Source organism: Pleurodeles waltl, chromosome 9 (assembly GCF_031143425.1).
Source record: "Pleurodeles waltl isolate 20211129_DDA chromosome 9, aPleWal1.hap1.20221129, whole genome shotgun sequence".
Taxonomy (NCBI): Eukaryota; Metazoa; Chordata; class Amphibia; order Caudata; family Salamandridae; genus Pleurodeles; species Pleurodeles waltl.
The window spans coordinates 6305112-6330760 of record NC_090448.1 but is presented as its reverse complement, the minus strand read 5'-3'; the positions used below and the strand labels follow the sequence as shown (position 1 = coordinate 6330760).

The window sequence follows — 25649 nt, the reverse complement described above, 5'->3', positions numbered from 1 at the left end:
GTCACAGCCGGTGTTGTAACGTGTGAGTCACAGCCAGTGTTGTAACGTGTGAGTCACAGCCAGTGTTGTAACTTGTGACTCACAGCCGGTGTTGTAACGTGTGAGTCACAGCCGGTGTTGTAACGTGTGAATCACAGCCAGCTTTGTAACGTGATATGTTGTAACGTGTGAGTCACAGCCGGTGTTGTAACATGTGAGTCACAGCCGGTGTTGTAACGTGTGAGTCACAGCCGGTGTTGTAACGTCTGACTCACAGCCGGTGTTGTAACGTGTGAGTCACAGCCGGTGTTGTAACGTGTTTGTCACAGCCGGTGTTGTAACGTGTTTGTCACAGCCGGTGTTGTAACGTGTGTGAGTCACAGCCGGTGTTGTAACGTGTGTGAGTCACAGCCGGTGTTGTAACGTGTGTGAGTCACAGCCGGTGTTGTAACGTGTGAGTCACAGCCGGTGTTGTAACGTGTGAGTCACAGCCGGTGTTGTAACGTGTGACTCACAGCCGGTGTTGTAACGTGTGAGTCACAGCCGGTGTTGTAACATGTAAGTCACAGCCGGTGTTGTAACATGTGAGTCACAGCCGGTGTTGTAACATGTGAGTCACAGCCGGTGTTGTAACGTGTGAATCACAGCCAGCTTTGTAACGTGATATGTTGTAACGTGTGAGTCACAGCCGGTGTTGTAACGTGTGAGTCACAGCCGGTGTTGTAACGTGTGAGTCACAGCCAGTGTTGTAACGTGTGAGTCACAGCCGGTGTTGTAACGTGTGAGTCACAGCCGGTGTTGTAACGTGTGAGTCACAGCCGGTGTTGTAACGTGTGAATCACAGCCAGTGTTGTAACGTGATATGTTGTAACATGTGAGTCACAGTCGGTGTTGTAACGTGTGAGTCACAGCCGGTGTTGTAACGTGTGAGTCACAGCCGGTGTTGTAACGTGTGAGTCACAGCCGGTGTTGTAACGTGTGAGTCACAGCCGGTGTTGTAACGTGTGAGTCACAGCCGGTGTTGTAACGTGTGAGTCACAGCCGGTGTTGTAACGTGTGAGTCACAGCCGGTGTTGTAACGTGATATGTTGTAACGTGTGAGTCACAGCCGGTGTTGTAACGTGTAAATCACAGCCGGTGTTGTAACGTGTGAGTCACAGCCGGTGTTGTAACGTGTGAGTCACAGCCGGTGTTGTAACGTGTGAGTCACAGCCGGTGTTGTAACGTGTGAGTCACAGCCGGTGTTGTAACGTGTGAGTCACAGCCGGTGTTGTAACGTGTGAGTCACAGCCGGTGTTGTAACGTGTGAGTCACAGCCGGTGTTGTAACGTGTGAGTCACAGCCGGTGTTGTAACGTGTGAGTCACAGGCGGTGTTGTAACGTGTGAATCACAGCCGGTGTTGTAACGTGTGAGTCACAGCCGGTGTTGTAACGTGTGAGTCACAGCCGGTGTTGTAACGTGTGAGTCACAGCCGGTGTTGTAACGTGATATGTTGTAACGTGTGAGTCACAGCCGGTGTTGTAACGTGTGAGTCACAGCCGGTGTTGTAACGTGTGAGTCACAGCCGGTGTTGTAACGTGTGAGTCACAGCCGGTGTTGTAACGTGTGAGTCACAGGCGGTGTTGTAACGTGTGAGTCACAGGCGGTGTTGTAACGTGTGAGTCACAGGCGGTGTTGTAACGTGTGAGTCACAGCCGGTGTTGTAACGTGTGAGTCACAGCCGGTGTTGTAACGTGTGAGTCACAGCCGGTGTTGTAACGTGTGAATCACAGCCAGTGTTGTAACGTGTGAATCACAGCCAGTGTTGTAACGTGATATGTTGTAACGTGTGAGTCACAGCGGGTACTGTAAAGTGTGAGTCACAGCGGGTACTGTAAAGTGTGAGTCACAGCCGGTACTGTAACTTGTGAGTCACAGCCGGTGTTGTAAAGGTTGAGTCGGTGTTGTAACGTGTGAGTCACAGCCGGTGTTGTAACGTGTGAGTCACAGCCGGTGTTGTAACGTGTGAGTCACAGCCGGTGTTGTAACGTGTGAGTCACAGCCAGTGTTGTAACGTGATATGTTGTAACGTGTGAGTCACAGCCGGTGTTGTAACGTGTAAGTCACAGCCGGTGTTGTAACGTGTGACTCACAGCCGGTGTTGTAACGTGTGACTCACAGCCGGTGTTGTAACGTGTGACTCACAGCCGGTGTTGTAACGTGTGACTCACAGCCGGTGTTGTAACGTGTGACTCACAGCCGGTGTTGTAACGTGTGACACACAGCCGGTGTTGTAACGTGTGAGTCACAGCCGGTGTTGTAACGTGTGACTCACAGGCGGTGTTGTAACGTGTGAGTCACAGCCGGTGTGGTAACGTGTGACTCACAGCCGGTGTGGTAACGTGGCAGTCACAGCCGGTGTTGTAACGTGGCAGTCACAGCCGGTGTTGTAACGTGGCAGTCACAGCCGGTGTAGTAACGTGGCAGTCACAGCCGGTACTGTAAAGTCTGAGTCGCAGCCGGCGTTGTGACGCGTGAGTCGCAGCCGGCGTTGTGACGCGTGAGTCGCAGCCGGCGTTGTGACGCGTGAGTCGCAGCCGGCGTTGTGACGCGTGAGTCGCAGCCGGCGTTGTGACGCGTGAGTCGCAGCCGGCGTTGTGACGCGTGAGTCGCAGCCGGCGTTGTGACGCGTGAGTCGCAGCCGGCGTTGTGACGCGTGAGTCGCAGCCGGCGTTGTGACGCGTGAGTCGCAGCCGGCGTTGTGACGCGTGAGTCGCAGCCGGCGTTGTGACGCGTGAGTCGCAGCCGGCGTTGTGACACGAGAGTCGCAGCCGGCGTTGTGACGCGAGAGTCGCAGCCGGTGTTGTGACGCGAGAGTCGCAGCCGGCGTTGTAACGCGAGAGTCGCAGCCGGCGTTGTAACGCGGCAGTCACACCCGGCGTTGTAACGCGGCAGTCACACCCGGCGTTGTAACGCGGCAGTCACAGCCGGCGTAGTAACGCGGCAGTCACAGCCGGCGTAGTAACGCGGCAGACACAGCCGGTGTTGTAACGTGTGAGTCACAGCCGGTGTTGTAACGTGTGAGTCACAGCCGGTGTTGTAACGTGTGAGTCACAGCCGGTGTTGTAACGTGTGAGTCACAGCCGGTGTTGTAACGTGTGAGTCACAGCCGGTGTTGTAACGTGTGAGTCACAGCCGGTGTTGTAACGTGTGAGTCACAGCCGGTGTTGTAACGTGTGAATCACAGCCAGTGTTGTAACGTGATATGTTGTAACGTGTGAGTCACAGCCGGTGTTGTAACGTGTGAGTCACAGCAGGTACTGTAAAGTGTGAGTCACAGCCGGTACTGTAACTTGTGAGTCACAGCCGGTGTTGTAAAGGTTGAGTCGGTGTTGTAACGTGTGAGTCACAGCCGGTGTTGTAACGTGTGAGTCACAGCCGGTGTTGTAACGTGTGAGTCACAGCCGGTGTTGTAACGTGTGAGTCACAGCCGGTGTTGTAACGTGTGAGTCACAGCCAGTGTTGTAACGTGATATGTTGTAACGTGTGAGTCACAGCCGGTGTTGTAACGTGTAAGTCACAGCCGGTGTTGTAACGTGTGAGTCACAGCCGGTGTTGTAACGTGTGACTCACAGCCGGTGTTGTAACGTGTGAGTCACAGCCGGTGTTGTAACGTGTGACTCACAGCCGGTGTTGTAACGTGTGACTCACAGCCGGTGTTGTAACGTGTGACACACAGCCGGTGTTGTAACGTGTGACTCACAGGCGGTGTTGTAACGTGTCACTCACAGGCGGTGTTGTAACGTGTGAGTCACAGGCGGTGTTGTAACGTGTGAGTCACAGGCGGTGTTGTAACGTGTGAGTCACAGGCGGTGTTGTAACGTGTGAGTCACAGGCGGTGTTGTAACGTGTGAGTCACAGGCGGTGTTGTAACGTGTGAGTCACAGCCGGTGTTGTAACGTGTGAGTCACAGCCGGTGTTGTAACGTGTGAATCACAGCCAGTGTTGTAACGTGATATGTTGTAAGGTGTGAGTCACAGCCGGTGTTGTAACGTGTGAGTCACAGCCAGTGTTGTAACGTGTGAGTCACAGCCGGTGTTGTAAAGTGTGAGTCACAGCGGGTACTGTAAAGTGTGAGTCACAGCCGGTACTGTAACTTGTGAGTCACAGCCGGTGTTGTAAAGGTTGAGTCGGTGTTGTAACGTGTGAGTCACAGCCGGTGTTGTAACGTGTGAGTCACAGCCGGTGTTGTAACGTGTGAGTCACTGTCGGTGTTGTAACGTGTGAGTCACAGGCGGTGTTGTAACGTGTGAATCACAGGCGGTTTTGTAACGTGTGAGTCACAGGCGGTGTTGTAACGTGTCAGTCACAGCCGGTACTGTAAAGGGTGAGTCACAGCCGGTACTGTAAAGGGTGAGTCACAGCCGGTACTGTAAAGGTTGAGTCACAGGCAGTACTGTAAAGGGTGAGTCACAGGCGGTACTGTAAAGGGTGAGTCACAGCCGGTGCTGTAACGTGTGAGTCACAGCCGGTGTTGTAACGTGTGACTCACAGCCGGTGTGGTAACGTGTGACTCACAGCCGGTGTGGTAACGTGTGAGTCACAGCCGGTGTGGTAACGTGTGAGTCACAGCCGGTGTTGTAACATGTGAGTCACAGCCGGTGTTGTAACGTGGCAGTCACAGCCGGTGTTGTAACGTGGCAGTCACAGCCGGTGTAGTAACGTGGCAGTCACAGCCGGTACTGTAAAGTCTGAGTCGCAGCCGGCGTTGTGACGCGTGAGTCGCAGCCGGCGTTGTGACGCGTGAGTCGCAGCCGGCGTTGTGACGCGTGAGTCGCAGCCGGCGTTGTGACGCGTGAGTCGCAGCCGGCGTTGTGACGCGTGAGTCGCAGCCGGCGTTGTGACGCGTGAGTCGCAGCCGGCGTTGTGACGCGTGAGTCGCAGCCGGCGTTGTGACGCGTGAGTCGCAGCCGGCGTTGTGACGCGTGAGTCGCAGCCGGCGTTGTGACGCGTGAGTCGCAGCCGGCGTTGTGACGCGAGAGTCGCAGCCGTCGTTGTGACGCGAGAGTCGCAGCCGGCGTTGTGACGCGAGAGTCGCAGCCGGCGTTGTGACGCGAGAGTCGCAGCCGGCGTTGTGACGCGAGAGTCACAGCCGGCGTTGTGACGTGTGAGTCACAGCCGGCGTTGTGACGTGTGAGTCACAGCCGGTGTTGTAACGTGGCAGTCACAGCTGGTGTTGTAACGTGGCAGTCACAGCAAGTGTAGTAACGTGGCAGTCACAGCCGGTACTGTAAAGTCTGAGTCACAGCCGATACTGTAAAGTCTGAGTCACAGCCGGTACTGTAAAGTCTGAGTCGCAGCCGGCGTTGTGACGCGTGAGTCGCAGCCGGCATTGTGACGCGTGAGTCGCAGCTGGCGTTGTAACGTGGCAGTCACAGCTGGTGTAGTAACGTGGCAGTCACAGCTGGTGTAGTAACGTGGCAGTCACAGCCGGTGTAGTAACGTGGCAGTCACAGCCGGTGTAGTAACGTGGCAGTCACAGCCGGTGTTGTAACGTGGCAGTCACAGCCGGTGTTGTAACGTGGCAGTCACAGCCGGTGTTGTAAAGTGTGAGTCACAGCCGGTGTTGTGACGTGTGAGTCACAGCCGGTGTTGTGACGTGTGAGTCACAGCCGGTGTTGTGACGTGTGAGTCACAGCCGGTGTTGTAACGTGGCAGTCACAGCCGGTGTTGTAACGTGGCAGTCACAGCCAGTGTAGTAACGTGGCAGTCACAGCCGGTACTGTAAAGTCTGAGTCACAGCCGATACTGTAAAGTCTGAGTCACAGCCGGTACTGTAAAGTCTGAGTCGCAGCCGGCGTTGTGACGCGTGAGTCGCAGCCGGCGTTGTGACGCGTGAGTCGCAGCCGGCGTTGTGACGCGTGAGTCGCAGCCGGCGTTGTGACGCGTGAGTCGCAGCCGTCGTTGTGACGCGTGAGTCACAGCCGGTGTTATAAAATGTTATTTGATGAAGAGCTGCCTTCATTATTGAGAAAACCCCCCTCCTGCCTGGACGGTACCTCCCCTCCTGCCTGGACGGTACCTCCCCTGGCTGTTATCACACACCTGGCTGTCATCCCATACTGCTGTCATCCCAAAGTGCTGTCGTCACACACCTGGCTGTCGTCACACACCTGGCTGCCATCACCCACCTGGCGGTCATCCCATACTGCTGTCTTCACACACCCGGCTGTCTTCACATACTGCTGTCTTCACACACCTGGCTGTCATCCCATAAATGCTGTCTTCACACACCTGGCTGTCTTCACACACCTGGCTGTCTTCACACACCTGGCTCTCATCACACACCTCACTCATCACACACCCGGCTGTCTTCACATACTTCTGTCATCACACACCTGGCTGTCATCACACACCTGGCTGTCGTCACACCGGCTCTCACCATCCACCGGGCTGTCATGACACACCTGTCATCACACACCTGGCTGTCATCACACACCTTTTCTCATCACACACCGGCTCTCATCACACACCTGGCTGTCCTCATACACCAGCTGCAAAGTGTGAGTCACAGCCGGTGTTGTAACGTGTGAGTCACAGCCGGTGTTGTAACGTGTGACTCACAGCCGGTGTTGTAACGTGTGAATCACAGCCAGTGTTGTAACGTGATATGTTGTAACGTGTGAGTCACAGCCGGTGTTGTAACGTGTGAGTCACAGCCGGTGTTGTAACGTGTGAGTCACAGCCGGTGTTGTAACGTGCGAGTCACAGCCGGTGTTGTAACGTGCGAGTCACAGCCGGTGTTGTAACGTGCGAGTCACAGCCGGTGTTGTAACGTGCGAGTCACAGCCGGTGTTGTAACGTGCGAGTCACAGCCGGTGTTGTAACGTGCGAGTCACAGCCGGTGTTGTAACGTGCGAGTCACAGCCGGTGTTGTAACGTGCGAGTCACAGCCGGTGTTGTAACGTGTGAGTCACAGCCGGTGTTGTAACGTGATATGTTGTAACGTCTGAGTCACTGCCGGTGTTGTAACGTGTGAGTCACTGCCGGTGTTGTAACGTGTGAGTCACTGCCGGTGTTGTAACGTGTGAGTCACTGCCGGTGTTGTAACGTGTGAGTCACAGCCGGTGTTGTAACGTGTGAGTCACAGCCGGTGTTGTAACGTGTGAGTCACAGCCGGTGTTGTAACGTGTGAGTCACAGCCGGTGTTGTAACGTGATATGTTGTAACGTGTGAGTCACAGCATGTGTTGTAACGTGTGAGTCACAGCCGGTGTTGTAACGTGTGAGTCACAGCCGGTGTTGTAACGTGTGAATCACAGCCGGTGTTGTAACGTGTGAATCACAGCCAGTGTTGTAACGTGATATGTTGTAACGTGTGAGTCACAGCTGGTGTTGTAACGTGTGAGTCACAGCCGGTGTTGTAACGTGTGAGTCACAGCCGGTGTTGTAACGTGTGAGTCACAGCCGGTGTTGTAACGTGTGAGTCACAGCCAGCTTTGTAACGTGATATGTTGTAACGTGTGAGTCACAGCCGGTGTTGTAACGTGTGAGTCACAGCCGGTGTTGTAACGTGTGAGTCACAGCCGGTGTTGTAACGTGTGAGTCACAGCCAGTGTTGTAACGTGTGAGTCACAGCCAGTGTTGTAACTTGTGACTCACAGCCGGTGTTGTAACGTGTGAGTCACAGCCGGTGTTGTAACGTGTGAATCACAGCCAGCTTTGTAACGTGATATGTTGTAACGTGTGAGTCACAGCCGGTGTTGTAACATGTGAGTCACAGCCGGTGTTGTAACGTGTGAGTCACAGCCGGTGTTGTAACGTCTGACTCACAGCCGGTGTTGTAACGTGTGAGTCACAGCCGGTGTTGTAACGTGTTTGTCACAGCCGGTGTTGTAACGTGTTTGTCACAGCCGGTGTTGTAACGTGTGTGAGTCACAGCCGGTGTTGTAACGTGTGTGAGTCACAGCCGGTGTTGTAACGTGTGAGTCACAGCCGGTGTTGTAACGTGTGACTCACAGCCGGTGTTGTAACGTGTGAGTCACAGCCGGTGTTGTAACATGTAAGTCACAGCCGGTGTTGTAACATGTGAGTCACAGCCGGTGTTGTAACATGTGAGTCACAGCCGGTGTTGTAACGTGTGAATCACAGCCAGCTTTGTAACGTGATATGTTGTAACGTGTGAGTCACAGCCGGTGTTGTAACGTGTGAGTCACAGCCGGTGTTGTAACGTGTGAGTCACAGCCAGTGTTGTAACGTGTGAGTCACAGCCGGTGTTGTAACGTGTGAGTCACAGCCGGTGTTGTAACGTGTGAGTCACAGCCGGTGTTGTAACGTGTGAATCACAGCCAGTGTTGTAACGTGATATGTTGTAACATGTGAGTCACAGTCGGTGTTGTAACGTGTGAGTCACAGCCGGTGTTGTAACGTGTGAGTCACAGCCGGTGTTGTAACGTGTGAGTCACAGCCGGTGTTGTAACGTGTGAGTCACAGCCGGTGTTGTAACGTGTGAGTCACAGCCGGTGTTGTAACGTGTGAGTCACAGCCGGTGTTGTAACGTGTGAGTCACAGCCGGTGTTGTAACGTGATATGTTGTAACGTGTGAGTCACAGCCGGTGTTGTAACGTGTGAGTCACAGCCGGTGTTGTAACGTGTGAGTCACAGCCGGTGTTGTAACGTGTGAGTCACAGCCGGTGTTGTAACGTGTGAGTCACAGCCGGTGTTGTAACGTGTGAGTCACAGCCGGTGTTGTAACGTGTGAGTCACAGCCGGTGTTGTAACGTGTGAGTCACAGCCGGTGTTGTAACGTGTGAGTCACAGCCGGTGTTGTAACGTGTGAGTCACAGCCGGTGTTGTAACGTGTGAGTCACAGGCGGTGTTGTAACGTGTGAATCACAGCCGGTGTTGTAACGTGTGAGTCACAGCCGGTGTTGTAACGTGTGAGTCACAGCCGGTGTTGTAACGTGATATGTTGTAACGTGTGAGTCACAGCCGGTGTTGTAACGTGTGAGTCACAGCCGGTGTTGTAACGTGTGAGTCACAGCCGGTGTTGTAACGTGTGAGTCACAGCCGGTGTTGTAACGTGTGAGTCACAGGCGGTGTTGTAACGTGTGAGTCACAGGCGGTGTTGTAACGTGTGAGTCACAGGCGGTGTTGTAACGTGTGAGTCACAGGCGGTGTTGTAACGTGTGAGTCACAGCCGGTGTTGTAACGTGTGAGTCACAGCCGGTGTTGTAACGTGATATGTTGTAACGTGTGAGTCACAGCCGGTGTTGTAACGTGTAAGTCACAGCCGGTGTTGTAACGTGTGAGTCACAGCCGGTGTTGTAACGTGTGAGTCACAGCCGGTGTTGTAACGTGTGAGTCACAGCCGGTGTTGTAACGTGTGAATCACAGCCGGTGTTGTAACGTGTGAGTCACAGCCGGTGTTGTAACGTGTGAGTCACAGCGGGTACTGTAAAGTGTGAGTCACAGCGGGTACTGTAAAGTGTGAGTCACAGCGGGTACTGTAAAGTGTGAGTCACAGCGGGTACTGTAAAGTGTGAGTCACAGCCGGTACTGTAACTTGTGAGTCACAGCCGGTGTTGTAAAGGTTGAGTCAGTGTTGTAACGTGTGAGTCACAGCCGGTGTTGTAACGTGTGAGTCACAGCCGGTGTTGTAACGTGTGAGTCACAGCCAGTGTTGTAACGTGATATGTTGTAACGTGTGAGTCACAGCCGGTGTTGTAACGTGTGACTCACAGCCGGTGTTGTAACGTGTGACTCACAGCCGGTGTTGTAACGTGTGACTCACAGCCGGTGTTGTAACGTGTGAATCACAGGCGGTGTTGTAACGTGTGAGTCACAGCCGGTGTTGTAACGTGTGACTCACAGTCGGTGTTGTAACGTGTGACTCACAGCCGGTGTTGTAACGTGTGAGTCACAGGCGGTGTTGTAACGTGTGAGTCACAGGCGGTGTTGTAACGTGTGAGTCACAGGCGGTGTTGTAACGTGTGAGTCACAGCCGGTGTTGTAACGTGTGAGTCACAGCCGGTGTTGTAACGTGTGAATCACAGATGGTGTTGTAACGTGTGAATCACAGCCAGTGTTGTAACGTGATATGTTGTAACGTGTGAGTCACAGCCGGTGTGGTAACGTGTGACTCACAGCCGGTGTGGTAACGTGTGACTCACAGCCGGTGTGGTAACGTGTGAGTCACAGCCGGTGTGGTAACGTGTGAGTCACAGCCGGTGTGGTAACGTGTGAGTCACAGCCGGTGTTGTAACATGTGAGTCACAGCCGGTGTTGTAACGTGGCAGTCACAGCCGGTGTTGTAACGTGGCAGTCACAGCCGGTGTAGTAACGTGGCAGTCACAGCCGGTACTGTAAAGTCTGAGTCGCAGCCGGCGTTGTGACGCGTGAGTCGCAGCCGGCGTTGTGACGCGTGAGTCGCAGCCGGCGTTGTGACGCGTGAGTCGCAGCCGGCGTTGTGACGCGTGAGTCGCAGCCGGCGTTGTGACGCGTGAGTCGCAGCCGGCGTTGTGACGCGTGAGTCGCAGCCGGCGTTGTGACGCGTGAGTCGCAGCCGGCGTTGTGACGCGTGAGTCGCAGCCGGCGTTGTGACGCGAGAGTCGCAGCCGGCGTTGTAACGCGAGAGTCGCAGCCGGCGTTGTAACGCGAGAGTCGCAGCCGGCGTTGTAACGCGAGAGTCGCAGCCGGCGTTGTAACGCGGCAGTCACAGCCGGCGTTGTAACGCGGCAGTCACAGCCGGTGTAGTAACGTGGCAGTCACAGCCGGTGTAGTAACGTGGCAGTCACAGCCGGTGTAGTAACGTGGCAGTCACAGCCGGTGTTGTAACGTGGCAGTCACAGCCGGTACTGTAAAGTGTGAGTCACAGCCGGTGTTGTGACGTGTGAGTCACAGCCGGTGTTGTGACGTGTGAGTCACAGCCGGTGTTGTGACGTGTGAGTCACAGCCGGTGTTGTGACGTGTGAGTCACAGCCGGTGTTGTGACGTGTGAGTCACAGCCGGTGTTGTGACGTGGCAGTCACAGCCGGTGTTGTAACGTGGCAGTCACAGCCAGTGTAGTAACGTGGCAGTCACAGCCAGTGTAGTAACGTGGCAGTCACAGCCGGTACTGTAAAGTCTGAGTCGCAGCCGGCGTTGTGACGCGTGAGTCGCAGCCGGCGTTGTGAAGCGTGAGTCGCAGCCGGCGTTGTGAAGCGTGAGTCGCAGCCGGCGTTGTGACGCGTGAGTCGCAGCCGGCGTTGTGACGCGTGAGTCGCAGCCGTCGTTGTGACGCGTGAGTCACAGCCGGCGTTATAAAATGTTATTTGATGAAGAGCTGCCTTCATTATTGAGAAAACCCCCCTCCTGCCTGGACGGTACCTCCCCTCCTGCCTGGACGGTACCTCCCCTGGCTGTTATCACACACCTGGCTGTCATCCCATACTGCTGTCATCCCAAAGTGCTGTCGTCACACACCTGGCTGTCGTCACACACCTGGCTGCCATCACCCACCTGGCGGTCATCCCATACTGCTGTCTTCACACACCCGGCTGTCTTCACATACTGCTGTCTTCACACACCTGGCTGTCATCCCATAAATGCTGTCTTCACTCACCTGGCTGTCTTCACACACCTGGCTCTCATCACACACCTCACTCATCACACACCTGGCTGTCATCACACACCTGGCTGTCATCACACACCTGGCTGTCATCACACACCTGGCTGTCGTCACACCGGCTCTCACCATCCACCGGGCTGTCATGACACACCTGTCATCACACACCTGGCTGTCATCACACACCTTTTCTCATCACACACCGGCTCTCATCACACACCTGGCTGTCCTCATACACCAGCTGCAAAGTGTGAGTCACAGCCGGTGTTGTAACGTGTGAGTCACAGCCGGTGTTGTAACGTGTGACTCACAGCCGGTGTTGTAACGTGTGACTCTCAGCCGGTGTTGTAACGTGTGAATCACAGCCAGTGTTGTAACGTGATATGTTGTAACATCACAGCCGGTGTTGTAACGTGTGAGTCACAGCCAGTGTTGTAACGTGATATGTTGTAACGTGTGAGTCACAGCCGGTGTTGTAACGTGTGAGTCACAGCCGGTGTTGTAACGTGTGAGTCACAGCCGGTGTTGTAACGTGCGAGTCACAGCCGGTGTTGTAACGTGCGAGTCACAGCCGGTGTTGTAACGTGCGAGTCACAGCCGGTGTTGTAACGTGCGAGTCACAGCCGGTGTTGTAACGTGCGAGTCACAGCCGGTGTTGTAACGTGCGAGTCACAGCCGGTGTTGTAACGTGCGAGTCACAGCCGGTGTTGTAACGTGCGAGTCACAGCCGGTGTTGTAACGTGATATGTTGTAACGTGTGAGTCACAGCTGGTGTTGTAACGTGTGAGTCACAGCCGGTGTTGTAACGTGTGAGTCACAGCCGGTGTTGTAACGTGTGAGTCACAGCCGGTGTTGTAACGTGTGAGTCACAGCCGGTGTTGTAACGTGATATGTTGTAACGTGTGAGTCACAGCCGGTGTTGTAACGTGTAAGTCACAGCCGGTGTTGTAACGTGTGAGTCACAGCTGGTGTTGTAACATGTGAGTCACAGCCGGTGTTGTAACGTGTGAATCACAGCCAGTGTTGTAACGTTATATGTTGTAACGTGTGAGTCACAGCCGGTGTTGTAACGTGTAAGTCACAGCCGGTGTTGTAACGTGCGAGTCACAGCCGGTGTTGTAACGTGTGAGTCACAGCCGGTGTTGTAACGTGTAAGTCACAGCCGGTGTTGTAACGTGTGAGTCACAGCTGGTGTTGTAACGTGTGAGTCACAGCCGGTGTTGTGACGTGTGAGTCACAGCCGGTGTTGTGACATTGCCGGTGTTGTGACGTGTGAGTCACAGCCGGTGTTGTAACGTGTGAGTCACAGCCGGTGTTGTAACGTGTGAGTCACAGCCGGTGTTGTAACGTGTGAGTCACAGCCGTTGTAACGTGTGAGTCACAGCCGTTGTAACGTGTGAGTCTCAGCCGCTGTTGTAAAGGTTGAGTCACAGCCGGTACTGTAAAGGGTGAGCCACAGCCGGTGTTGTAATATGTGAATCACAGCCGGTGATGTAATGTGTGAATCACAGCCGATGTGGTAACGTGTGAATCACAGCCGGTGTTGTAACGTGTGAGTCACAGCCGGTGTTGTAAAGGTTGAGTCGGTGTTGTAACGTGTGAGTCACAGGCGGTGTTGTAACGTGTGAGTCACAGGCGGTGTTGTAACGTGTGAGTCACAGGCGGTGTTGTAACGTGTGAGTCACAGGCGGTGTTGTAACGTGTGAGTCACAGGCGGTGTTGTAACGTGTGAGTCACAGGCGGTGTTGTAACGTGTGAGTCACAGGCGGTGTTGTAACGTGTGAATCACAGGCGGTGTTGTAACGTGTGAGTCACAGGCGGTGTTGTAAAGGGTGAGTCACAGGCGGTGTTGTAAAGGGTGAGTCACAGCCGGTACTGTAAAGGGTGAGTCACAGCCGGTACTGTAAAGGGTGAGTCACAGCCGGTACTGTAAAGGGTGAGTCACAGCCGATACTGTAACGTGTGACTCACAGCCGGTGTGGTAACGTGTGACTCACAGCCGGTGTGGTAACGTGTGACTCACAGCCGGTGTGGTAACGTGTGACTCACAGCCGGTGTGGTAACGTGTGAGTCACAGCCGGTGTAGTAACGTGGCAGTCACAGCCGGTACTGTAAAGTCTGAGTCGCAGCCGGCGTTGTGACGCGTGAGTCGCAGCCGGCGTTGTGACGCGTGAGTCGCAGCCGGCGTTGTGACGCGTGAGTCGCAGCCGGCGTTGTGACGCGTGAGTCGCAGCCGGCGTTGTGACGCGTGAGTCGCAGCCGGCGTTGTGACGCGAGAGTCGCAGCCGGCGTTGTGACGCGAGAGTCGCAGCCGGCGTTGTAACGCGAGAGTCACAGCCGGCGTTGTAACGCGGCAGTCACACCCGGCGTTGTAACGCGGCAGTCACACCCGGCGTTGTAACGCGGCAGTCACACCCGGTGTAGTAACGCGGCAGTCACAGCCGGTGTTGTAACGTGTGAGTCACAGCCGGTGTTGTAACGTGTGAGTCACAGCCGGTGTTGTAACGTGTGAGTCACAGGCGGTGTTGTAACGTGTGAGTCACAGCCGGTGTTGTAACGTGTGAGTCACAGCCGGTGTTGTAACGTGTGAATCACAGCCAGTGTTGTAACGTGATATGTTGTAACGTGTGAGTCACAGCAGGTACTGTAAAGTGTGAGTCACAGCGGGTACTGTAAAGTGTGAGTCACAGCGGGTACTGTAAAGTGTGAGTCACAGCCGGTACTGTAACTTGTGAGTCACAGCCGGTGTTGTAAAGGTTGAGTCGGTGTTGTAACGTGTGAGTCACGGCCGGTGTTGTAACGTGTGAGTCACAGCCGGTGTTGTAACGTGTGAGTCACAGCCGGTGTTGTAACGTGTGAGTCACAGCCAGTGTTGTAACGTGATATGTTGTAACGTGTGAGTCACAGCCGGTGTTGTAACGTGTAAGTCACAGCCGGTGTTGTAACGTGTGAGTCACAGCCGGTGTTGTAACGTGTGACTCACAGCCGGTGTTGTAACGTGTGACTCACAGCCGGTGTTGTAACGTGTGACTCACAGCCGGTGTTGTAACGTGTGACTCACAGCCGGTGTTGTAACGTGTGACACACAGGCGGTGTTGTAACGTGTGAGTCACAGGCGGTGTTGTAACGTGTGAGTCACAGGCGGTGTTGTAACGTGTGAGTCACAGGCGGTGTTGTAACGTGTGAGTCACAGGCGGTGTTGTAACGTGTGAGTCACAGGCGGTGTTGTAACGTGTGAGTCACAGGCGGTGTTGTAACGTGTGAGTCACAGCCGGTGTTGTAACGTGTGAATCACAGCCAGTGTTGTAACGTGATATGTTGTAACGTGTGAGTCACAGCCGGTGTTGTAACGTGTGAGTCACAGCCGGTGTTGTAACGTGTGAGTCACAGCCGGTGTTGTAAAGTGTGAGTCACAGCCGGTGTTGTAAAGTGTGAGTCACAGCGGGTACTGTAAAGTGTGAGTCACAGCCGGTACTGTAACTTGTGAGTCACAGCCGGTGTTGTAAAGGTTGAGTCGGTGTTGTAACGTGTGAGTCACAGCCGGTGTTGTAACGTGTGAGTCACAGCCGGTGTTGTAACGTGTGAGTCACAGGCGGTGTTGTAACGTGTGAATCACAGGCGGTGTTGTAACGTGTGAGTCACAGGCGGTGTTGTAACGTGTGAGTCACAGGCGGTGTTGTAACGTGTGAGTCACAGCCGGTACTGTAAAGGGTGAGTCACAGCCGGTACTGTAAAGGGTGAGTCACAGCCGGTACTGTAAAGGGTGAGTCACAGCCGGTACTGTAAAGGGTGAGTCACAGCCGGTGTTGTAACGTGTGAGTCACAGCCAGTGTTGTAACGTGTGAGTCACAGCCGGTGTTGTAACGTGTGACTCACAGCCGGTGTGGTAACGTGTGACTCACAGCCGGTGTGGTAACGTGTGACTCACAGCCGGTGTGGTAACGTGTGACTCACAGCCGGTGTGGTAACGTGTGAGTCACAGCCGGTGTTGTAACGTGGCAGTCACAGCCGGTGTTGTAACGTGGCAGTCACAGCCGGTGTAGTAACGTGGCAGTCACAGCCGGTACTGTAAAGTCTGAGTCGCAGCCGGCGTTGTGACGCGTGAGTCGCAGCCGGCGTTGTGACGCGTGAGTCGCAGCCGGCGTTGTGACGCGTGAGTCGCAGCCGGCGTAGTGACGTGGCAGTCACAGCCGGCGTAGTGACGTGGCAGTCACAGCCGGCGTAGTGACGTGGCAGTCACAGCCGGCGTAGTGACGTGGCAGTCACAGCCGGCGTAGTGACGTGGCAGTCACAGCCGGCGTAGTGACGTGGCAGTCACAGCCGGCGTAGTGACGTGGCAGTCACAGCCGGCGTAGTGACGTGGCAGTCACAGCCGGCGTAGTGACGTGGCAGTCACAGCCGGCGTTGTGACGTGCCAGTCACAGCCGGCGTTGTGACGTGCGAGTCACAGCCGGCGTTGTGACGTGCGAGTCACAGCCGGCGTTGTAACGTGCGAGTCACAGCCGGTGTTGTAACGTGGCAGTCACAGCCGGTGTTGTAACGTGCCAGTCACAGCCGGTACTGTAAAGTGTGAGTCACAGCCGGTGTTGTGACGTGTGAGTCACAGCCGGTGTTGTAACGTGTGAGTCACAGCCGGTGTTGTAACGTGGCAGTCACAGCCGGTGTTGTAACGTTGCAGTCACAGCCGGTACTGTAAAGTCTGAGTCGCAGCCGGTGTTATAAAATGTTATTTGATGAAGAGCTGCCTTCATTATTGAGAAAACCCCCCTCCTGCCTGGACGGTACCTCCCCTCCTGCCTGGACGGTACCTCCCCTCCTGCCTGGACGGTACCTCCCCTCCTAGCCTGGACGGTACCTCCCCTCCTAGCCTGGACGGTACCTCCCCTCCTAGCCTGGACGGTACCCCCCTTCCAGGCTGGATGGTACCCCCCTTCCAGCCTGGATGGTAGCCCCCTTCCTGCCTGGACGGTACCCCCCTCCTGCCCGGACGGTACCACCTCCCGTCTGGATGATACCCCCCTTCCTGCCTGGATGGTACCCCCCCATCCCGCCTGGACGGTACCCCACCTTCTTGCCTAGACGGTACCACCTCCCATCTGGACAGTACCCCCTCTTGCCTGGACCATACCCCCTCTTGCCTGGTGTTGACACACAGCTCCTCGCCTCCCTCTGGAGAGTCCTCCTTCTGGACACCTGCTCACATGGGTGAATGTTGCCTTTTTGTTACTCAATTCCCGGTTCCAACAAAAGATCTTCACCAGTCCATTTACAACTGGTCTGCTCTGGAAGAAGAGTCTTTCAGGTGGGCTTTTGTGCCCCTGGGAGCCACCAGGAGAGGAGCCAACACTGACTCTTTCATAAAACAGAAGCCACGAGGCCTGGTAGAGGTGGCCCCACTCTCGCCCACAGCTCAGTACTCTAGGGTCCTCTTACAAGTCCAACACGGGCATCTTTGTGGGTCTGCTTCCCCTCAATCTTCAGACTTTGTACTGGGTTCTGTCTCTTTGGAGCCCCAAATGCTGGGCCCGGTGGCCAACAAGCCAAAGACCAACCCCCACTGCTTCCAGCTGGTCAGGGAGCTTGAGTCTCGGGTTTGCAGGTGACGGGCACAGAAGTATACCTGGTTAGAACCTGGCACTTCATCGAGAGCACCATCTGATATGACAGCTGGCAGAGGTGGGATGGGAGGTCCCTACTCGCCCTCCGTGTGACTGACTACCTTCTCTGTCCTCAGTCACAACTTTGTTGAGGGAGCAGTCAGTTCATAGTGCCACAACAGTAACATGAAAAAAGGACACTGCAGTGACCCCGTCAGGCACTGCAAGTCTTGGGCGGTGCCTTCGGTATGCAGCAATGTGACCCCATCAGGCACTGCAAGTGTTGGGCAGTGCCTTCAGTGTGTAACACAGTGACCCCATCAGGCACTGCAAGTGTTGGGCAGTGCCTTCAGTGTGTAGCACTGTGACCCCATCAGGCACTACAGGTGTTGGGCAGTGCCTTATGTATGCGGCACAGTGGCATCAACCAGCACACATTAGTGCCTCCATTATGCAGTGTTTCCCTTGAGCAGTTTCCTAGTTGGGTAGCATGTTCATGGGCAGTACAGCATCTCACCTGAAGCTCAAAGGGTCAAGATGTGCTGCTGGTTTGTGTCAGAACACAGATTTATAGGGTCCTGTTCATAGCCACAACTCTATACAATATCTTCTTTTTACTTCCAGGCCAGGACCCCTGCCACATATCGCCATGTTCCCCACTCGCTGATTGCAGTGCCACTGGGAAAAGCCAACCAACATGTACCTGCAAATCTGGCTACCAAGGAGATGGCAAGGTGTGCATTCCCATCAACCCATGCACAGTGCAGAACGGGGGGTGCCTTGGCAAGTCAACCAGATGTGTTTACGAAGGTCCAAACAAGGTGAGTTGTGTGGGAACAGTGTTTTATACACCTGCATATGGGAACAGAGACTTACACACACGTGTGTATACAGTGTCTTATACACCAGCGTGTGGGAACAGAGACTTTCACACTTGTGTGTAGATACAGTGTGTTATATTCCTGCTTGTGGCAACAGAGACTTACACATGTGTGGATACAGTGTGTTAAACACCAGGTGTGGGAACAGAGACTTATACACTTGCATGTGAATACAGCATGTAATACACCTGCGTATGGGAAAAGAGACTTACACACTTGTGTGTGGATACAGTGTGTTATATTCCTGCTTGTGGGAACAGAGACTCACACACTTGTGTGGGAACAGCTTGTTATACACCGGTGTGGGAACAGGGACATACCCATGTGTGGATACAGTGTGTTACACACCTGCGTGTGGGAACAGAGACTTACACACGTGTGTGGATACAGCGTGTTAAACACCTGCATGTGGGAACAGATTCTTACACACGTGTGTGAAAACAGCATGTTATACACCTGCATGTGGGAACAAAGACTTACACACTTGTCTGTGGTTACAGTGTGTTATACACATGTGTAGGTACAGCAAGTTATACACCTGTGTGCTGGAACACGGACTTACACACTTGTGTGTATATATAGTGTGCTATACACCTGCAGGTGGGAACAGAGACGTACACACTTGTGTGGGTACAGAGTGTTGTACACCAGCGTGCAAGACCAGACACACAATTGTGTGGGATACAGCATGTTATACACCTGCTTGTGGGAACAGAGACTAACACACGTGTGTGGATACAGCGTGCTATTTATCTGTGTAAAAATACAGCAAATTATAAATTTGGTTATGTGAACAGTGACTTGTAGATCTCAGTGTGTATCTCTGACTTATACATCAGTTGTATATCTCTCTGCAATTTATCCTTACACATCTGTATTTGGGTGCAATGGGTCATACACCAAGGTGCAGGTAAGGTGAATTATACACCCGGGTGTCAGGATAGTGAAGTATACATCTGTGCATCTAAACAGTGAGCTATATATCTACATGAGGGTGGAGCACGCTATACGTATGCATGTGTGATCATCAATGTACACATCTGTGTGTAATGTCTCTAATACATCTGTTTTAGGTCTCTGTGTGGAAATAACTTGTCTAGCTGTGTTTGGGTACAACAAGTTATACGTTTGCGAGTGGTAACTGCAACCTATACATCTGTGTGTGGGTACACCAGGATGTATGACAAGTGAGTTATACATCTGTATGTGGAACAGCGAGTTAAACAAATGTGTGGGTTCAATGATTCATATATCAGGGTGTATGACAAGTGAGTTATACACCTGTGTGGAAGCAGCAGGTTATATATATATATGTGTGGGTTCAATGATTCATATACCAGGGTGTATGAAAAGTGAGTTATACACGTGTGTGGGAGCAGCAGGTTATACATATGTGTGGGTTCAATGATTTATACCAGGCTGTATGACAAGTGAGTTATACACCTGTGTGGGAGCAGCAGTTTATACATATATGTGTGGATTCAATGATTTATATACCAGGGTGCAGGACAAGTGAGTTATACTCCTGCGTGAGAACAGCAGGTTATACATATATGTGTGGGTTCAATGATTTATATCCCATAGAGTTCAGGACAAGTGAATTATACACCTGTGTGGGAGCAGCAGGTTATACATATATGTGTGTGGGTTCAATGATTTACATGCCAGGGTGCAGGACAAGTGAGTTATACACCTGCCTGTGAACAGCAGGTTAAACATATATGTGTGGGTTCAATGATTTATATACCAGGGTGCAGGACAAGTGAGTTATACACCTGTGTGGGAGCAGCAGGTTATACATATGTATGGGTTCAATGATTTATATACCAGAGTGCAGGACAAGTGAGTTATACACCTGCTTGGAAGCAGCAGGTTATACATATGTGTGGGTTCAATGGTTTAAATACCAGGGTGCAGGACAAGTGAGTGGCTTCAATGATTTATATACCAGGGTGCAGGACAAGTGAGTTATACACCTGCGTGGGAGCAGCAGGTTTTACATATGTTTGGGTTCAATGATTTATAGACCAAGAGTTCAGGACAAGTGAGTTATACACCTGTGTTGGAACTGCAAGTTATATCCAAGGTTGAGGCCCTATGCATCACAACAGTGAGTTGTACATCTATGTTAGGGTCCAGCGAGTTATACGCCTGTCTGCGAGGACAGTGAGTTATGCTCCAGGGTTACCTATACACCTGTGTGTGGGAAAAGTGATTCACATCTGTATGTGCATACACTAAGTTCTTTACAAGACAATGGGACAGTGAGTTATACATCTGCATCAGTGACCGTGAGCTGTTCATCTGTTTGTGAGTATTGCACAGGAAGAGTCAAGTATACACCAGTGTGGGGAAAAATGAAATACATCTGTGTGTGGGGACGGAAAGAACTTACAAATATTTGTGGGAACAGCAACTTATAAAGTAAGTATTTACAACTGTTTGTGGGAGCGACGAGTCAGCAATCTGTATTTAGGTACATGGGATTGTACTGTTGCGTGGGCTCTCATTATCCTAAATGGGAATACTGGATTTCTAGGTAGCAGGATCGTTCCTTGTGTGGGGGACTGAGTCTGACCCACTTGGAAGGACCTCTGTCACCTTCAATCCGGTTTTGCTCCGGCTAACTAGCAGTGCCTCATCTCTCCCAAGGGGGAGGGATGATTGGGCAGCCGAGCGCATGACATCTTTAAAACTTCTCAAGGAAGTCGTAGTCACTCAGGTCCCAACCAACTCTCTCATTTACAGTATGATCTCATATACAAATTACATAGGCAGTTTAAGTTTTATATATTGTTTTTAATAAAAACAACTGCATTTTAGATAATAAGGCGTGAGCCGCAATAACCAGAACCATACAACACAGTAGGATTGAAATAGTCACGATGAGAGTGAAACACAAAAACAACGCTATCATGGTGTTAATAGATTCTATTCTCTCTCAGTAGGTTATATTTCGAGCACAGCATGTTAAGCTACTAACTTGCCTTTCAGATTCCCCGGGAAGACATCAACCCTCATACCTGAGCAAAGGCCTGTGATCTGGTACAGCATCTGCAACAAGGCAGTCAGCGTCTAGTTGTGGTTCCCTAGTCAGAATCTCCCTCTCTCTTGTATTAGGACAAGGAAGTGTTTTTATAACTAACATGTCAGTGTGATCACAAAATGTCCCTACGCAAGAATGTATTCAAAGACTAAACTCCTACCACGTCTATCGGCAATGTACCAGACTGTATCCTTGACTGGAGCCCAGAGTGAGCAAAATGTGTTATTGAGAACTCCAGCGCTGAAGTAGGCTAAACAGTGTGATTTAACCAATAAAACAAGACAGTAGAACTGGCTATTTGAAAAATTACAGTACGAAGCTGAATAAAATGCATTTAGAGCAAAGTGCACCGAGGCTCAATGCTGCAAGCAAAGGAATAAAATACATCCAGGACAAGTGCACAAAGGCCAAACGCCTGAAGCAAACGCGCAAAGGATACATAAACCTGACCACACTACACCCTCCCCTTGTCAGTAGTAAGTGGTTCTAAACAGAACGAAAAACACTAATAATATGCCCCGGATACAGAAATACACACAACATATTTCGACAAGTCCAGAGGACAGCAAAGCATAGATCCATATTTAAATTTTTCAAGCATGTGACGGTAAAAGCCGAATCAAAATAATGTCAATTTAGAGGAAAACCCAATTTCAAATGGAAGTAACGGAAAGCAGGATATCCTCCACTTCGGCATATGTCAACACCGGAAAATCCACTCCAAATACTATCACGGAGCAGGTGTGTTCCAAAGCCCCAGAATCATCCAAGGCGGCACCCCGTGTAGGGCCCATGAACGAGACAATACCATCTTCCTCCAGGAAGGGAATCTCGTAAACAGCCTCACAAAGCAAACGCAACCGCAGTGCACATGTCTGGGAATGAGTCCTAATCGGGAACATCAACAGATAAGCATCAACCACTGGGGGGCGCTGCAGTGAGAGACAGAGAGCCATCGCATGTTCAAACGAGCACCAGAGGCACTGAAACACGGGTTGCACACAATCCAGAACTGGTCAGAATTACAGAGACCAGTCACACCCCAAATGTCCCAGGAGTGTTGCTCCAAAATGCTGCATCATGTGCTCACAACACAGCTGCGCTGATGGGAGCGCCCATATTGGATCTTGTCGCGGTGGGACAGCCATTGCGGAAGAACAACAGCAACAGCAAAACACCAGCCAATAAAGCCAAAGTTATCGGAAATCCCCCAAAGATGCTTCCGAAAATAGAATGAATAGCCGAAGGTATTAAACCGAATATGGAAGAGAAGGTGTGAGCAAACCCAACACCAACGGCTTTAAAAAAATGTGCAATTCCAGCAGTGCTGGACGCATTAAATATACATCCTACGAGTTCACCAAAGTGACTCGGAAAGTTAGTATTTAAAAGGGACTGTATTTCTGCTGATGACCTTGCCACCTGAAGTGCGTAGGTGTCGCGTGCAGATGTAAGGGCCACATGCTTTTGAAACAATAGAGCCTTTAGTCGACTCAACTTGTCGAAATTCACCTTGGAAGTAGCAATATGAGGCCAGATGCCCGCTACCTCCCTAAACTGAGTGGGGGGAAACAACACATTTCCGCAGCACGTAACGGCCTTGGTGACAACGACCACGTAAACTATTCCGGCACGCATGCCACAACAGGCTTCACTGTTAAGAAGGATGTAGCTGCCGTTTGAAAGCACCTGGAATGTGTTGTTAATCACGGGGACTGGAACTCCCTTTAGATAGCAAGCCAAATTCGCAACCAAGGCATTACACGCCACATGCAAGGACAGCTGCTTACAAACCATCGAATGGCTGACAGAAGTTTCACATTCGCAACCGCTAAGAACCTCCCTCATACCATTAAGACATCTGTATAAAAAGGGAAGCTCCCACACCTCATGTATGTAACTATCTCCCAATTTCTCATATCTGCCCACCGGAATATGCAAATTTATAACCCTGTGTATCAACCATTCAGCTGACGGAATCTCAGCCACAGTAAAAGGCAACTTCTCCAACTTTTCAATATTCAACATCACATATGTCGCCTCCTTTTTAGCCATCAGCTGCTGCTGACGCGTCAAATTAAAGGAAAAAAAAATCTCCCTGGCTTTGATGTGCTGCCACGGAACGCGACCCGCCTTTAATGTCTGTAGAGTCCAACCCAACTGCATAATGGACCGCGTTTGACTCTGCCCATGATATAAAGAAGACATATCTGATCTAACAATGTCTATAGCAGAGGAAACAATGTTATCAATCGTATATACACGGTCGGACAAGGTATGCATTCCATTACCTACAACAGACAATGCTTGTTTCAAATTCTCCTGATCTATCTGCCTCAACCGGGCTGCTGCCTCCTGTTGTGAAAGTTTCCATATCTCATTATAAACTTCATACAAAGACTTTTTCTTCCGGGGCACCCTTGGACCTGACAAAAAATCTTGTAAGTCAGTATAATTAGACAGTAACGTGAGATGTGTCTTAACTTCATCCAGCGTGGATGACTTTAACCATTGTTGACAAAGTTTCCCCACGCTATATGTAGTAATGATATCAGCATGTTCTGGCGATATGTAGCGAGGGTCTGCCCTACTAGTCCTGAAACCCCCTGAGGAGGTGACAAAACGTTGATGACACCCATTAGTGTCTATGGGCCACAATAACCACCAGCCTGGACGTGTCAATGAAGTGTTAAGTGTACCATTCTGGACCCAGTCTGTAAGCTCACTAAACGTGGCATTAATATAATGTTGCCAATCTTTCAGTTTGGAAGGGACAGGTATTCCAGGCATATTTAATTCCCTAATCGTTGCCAAGCCTAAACAGCTAGTCTGTTGTACAGTGTCATTTAAGAAAATCATCTGGACAGGTATAATACATGCCCTAAACAATGTGTCCCTACCCCGCATTTGCCAATTTTTCGTTCCCCAAACACTTTTCAAATCAACAGTTTTGGACCAGTATTCATACCCCTCAACAGATAGTTTGGATACAAATAAATTGGAATACAGTAATTTAGTATCAGTCAACAACATTTGCTTATTAGCATGCGGAGTAACTCTAAAATAATATGACTTAGCACTCTGTTGATGATGCCCAGAAAAATATGCAAATTTGTCAGAATAAGTTTTAGAACTCCCCTGTGGAGGAGTCGGACAATGTTCCCATTGCATGTACTCAAATATTGATTTAGGGCTACTGGCTTTATGAATAAAGTGGTGTCCATAATAATTATAGCAAAACATGTCACCATAATTATCTCTAAATTGGTAAGCATCTTCATTCTCATAGACAATATAATACTGCAATTCTGTCAACATAGAATCAACTGTCTTCACATCCCAATCGTCAGATACAATGCCTGGTATAATGATATAATTCATTGATAATTTGAGAACATACAGTATTTTAATTATTTCAGTGGGACCATATATATCAAACATTACTCTATCCCACACAATCCCATCCGGAATTGGTACAGCAGAAATGTTCACAGAGGACAAGTCTCTTCTAACCATGTGTGATGAAAAATGCGGTTTCAACACCTTCTCCACCTGCTCAACCTCAGATCGTTCAGGAAGAAAATGACCATGTATCACCAGAGAAAAGGTGACAACAAACCCCAGCCACAGGAAAAAAGCCATCACAGTCATAAAAAGCCACAGATAGTTCCAAGGAAAAACAAAATACGTATGTTTGAGCCAATACAACAGCTTACATGGACCCAGGGCTGGTGTTGAAGAGGACGAAGAGTCCGACACAGCATCATCATTGTTATTAAAGCAGCCGGAGGCAGTTCTCGCAAAAGGTGCAACCGTAAACAAAGGGGCAGATTGTGTCTCTCGGCGTGGTACACTGTAGATAACAGCTTCAGCAACATCAGTAGTAGTCACAGCAACTTGATCAAAAGATTCCAAATTATTCGCCGTAAGTGGAACAATCGCAAGATCAGCTTCCACCCTCCCCAAGCTCGGAGAGGAAACCGCATCAGTGCAAATCACCTGCAGTGGAACATCATCCCCAGTAGTGAGAGGGATTCGGGAACTACTGGGCGTTCCTCTTGGTCTGCTGTGCAGAATTTGGCCCCTTGCAACGGCGGCAAAATCACAGTTCTTGTGCCGTCGACCCCTAGTACAGGGACTGGCGCTCGATACGAAGGGCCAGATTCTTTTTTTACTGCAACCTTTTCACGCACAAGATCCCCAACTCTGGGAATCCAACCAGTGGGCGTCACTGGTTCATCCTTAATTCCTGTGGAGGCAGCACTGGCAGGAGAGTTATCTTCACGGAATTGTTGTAAATCCTGCAAAACAGTGACACGATCATTTATGTCAAAGGGCGTATATGCGGCCTCGACACCAGGACCATCTAGATCAGGAACATACATTTGTGTTCCTTACAGGCACACATATGAAGTACGACCCCCCAGGGACCTTCTAGGCAAGTTATTCAGTGCTCTCTGTACTCCATACAGGTGGGCTAGCCAGCTTCGACCCGTACCTATAACTCTGGCCGTTAAGGATTACTTTAAATCGAAAACAGAAATTTCCCTCGGGATGAAATG

General features: G+C 51.4%; 1 protein-coding gene across 2 annotated transcripts in view; it reads left to right on the top strand.

Annotated features, from left to right (window-relative positions):
• The window catches only part of STAB1 (stabilin 1), an 829863-nt gene that overhangs the window by 166455 nt on the left and 637759 nt on the right, over window positions 1-25649 (top strand). For both annotated transcript variants that reach the window (XM_069206091.1, XM_069206090.1), the window contains exon 9: window positions 17785-17981. In XM_069206091.1, coding sequence (XP_069062192.1) covers window positions 17785-17981 — 197 coding nt within the window. The remainder of the gene's footprint in view (window positions 1-17784; window positions 17982-25649) is intronic.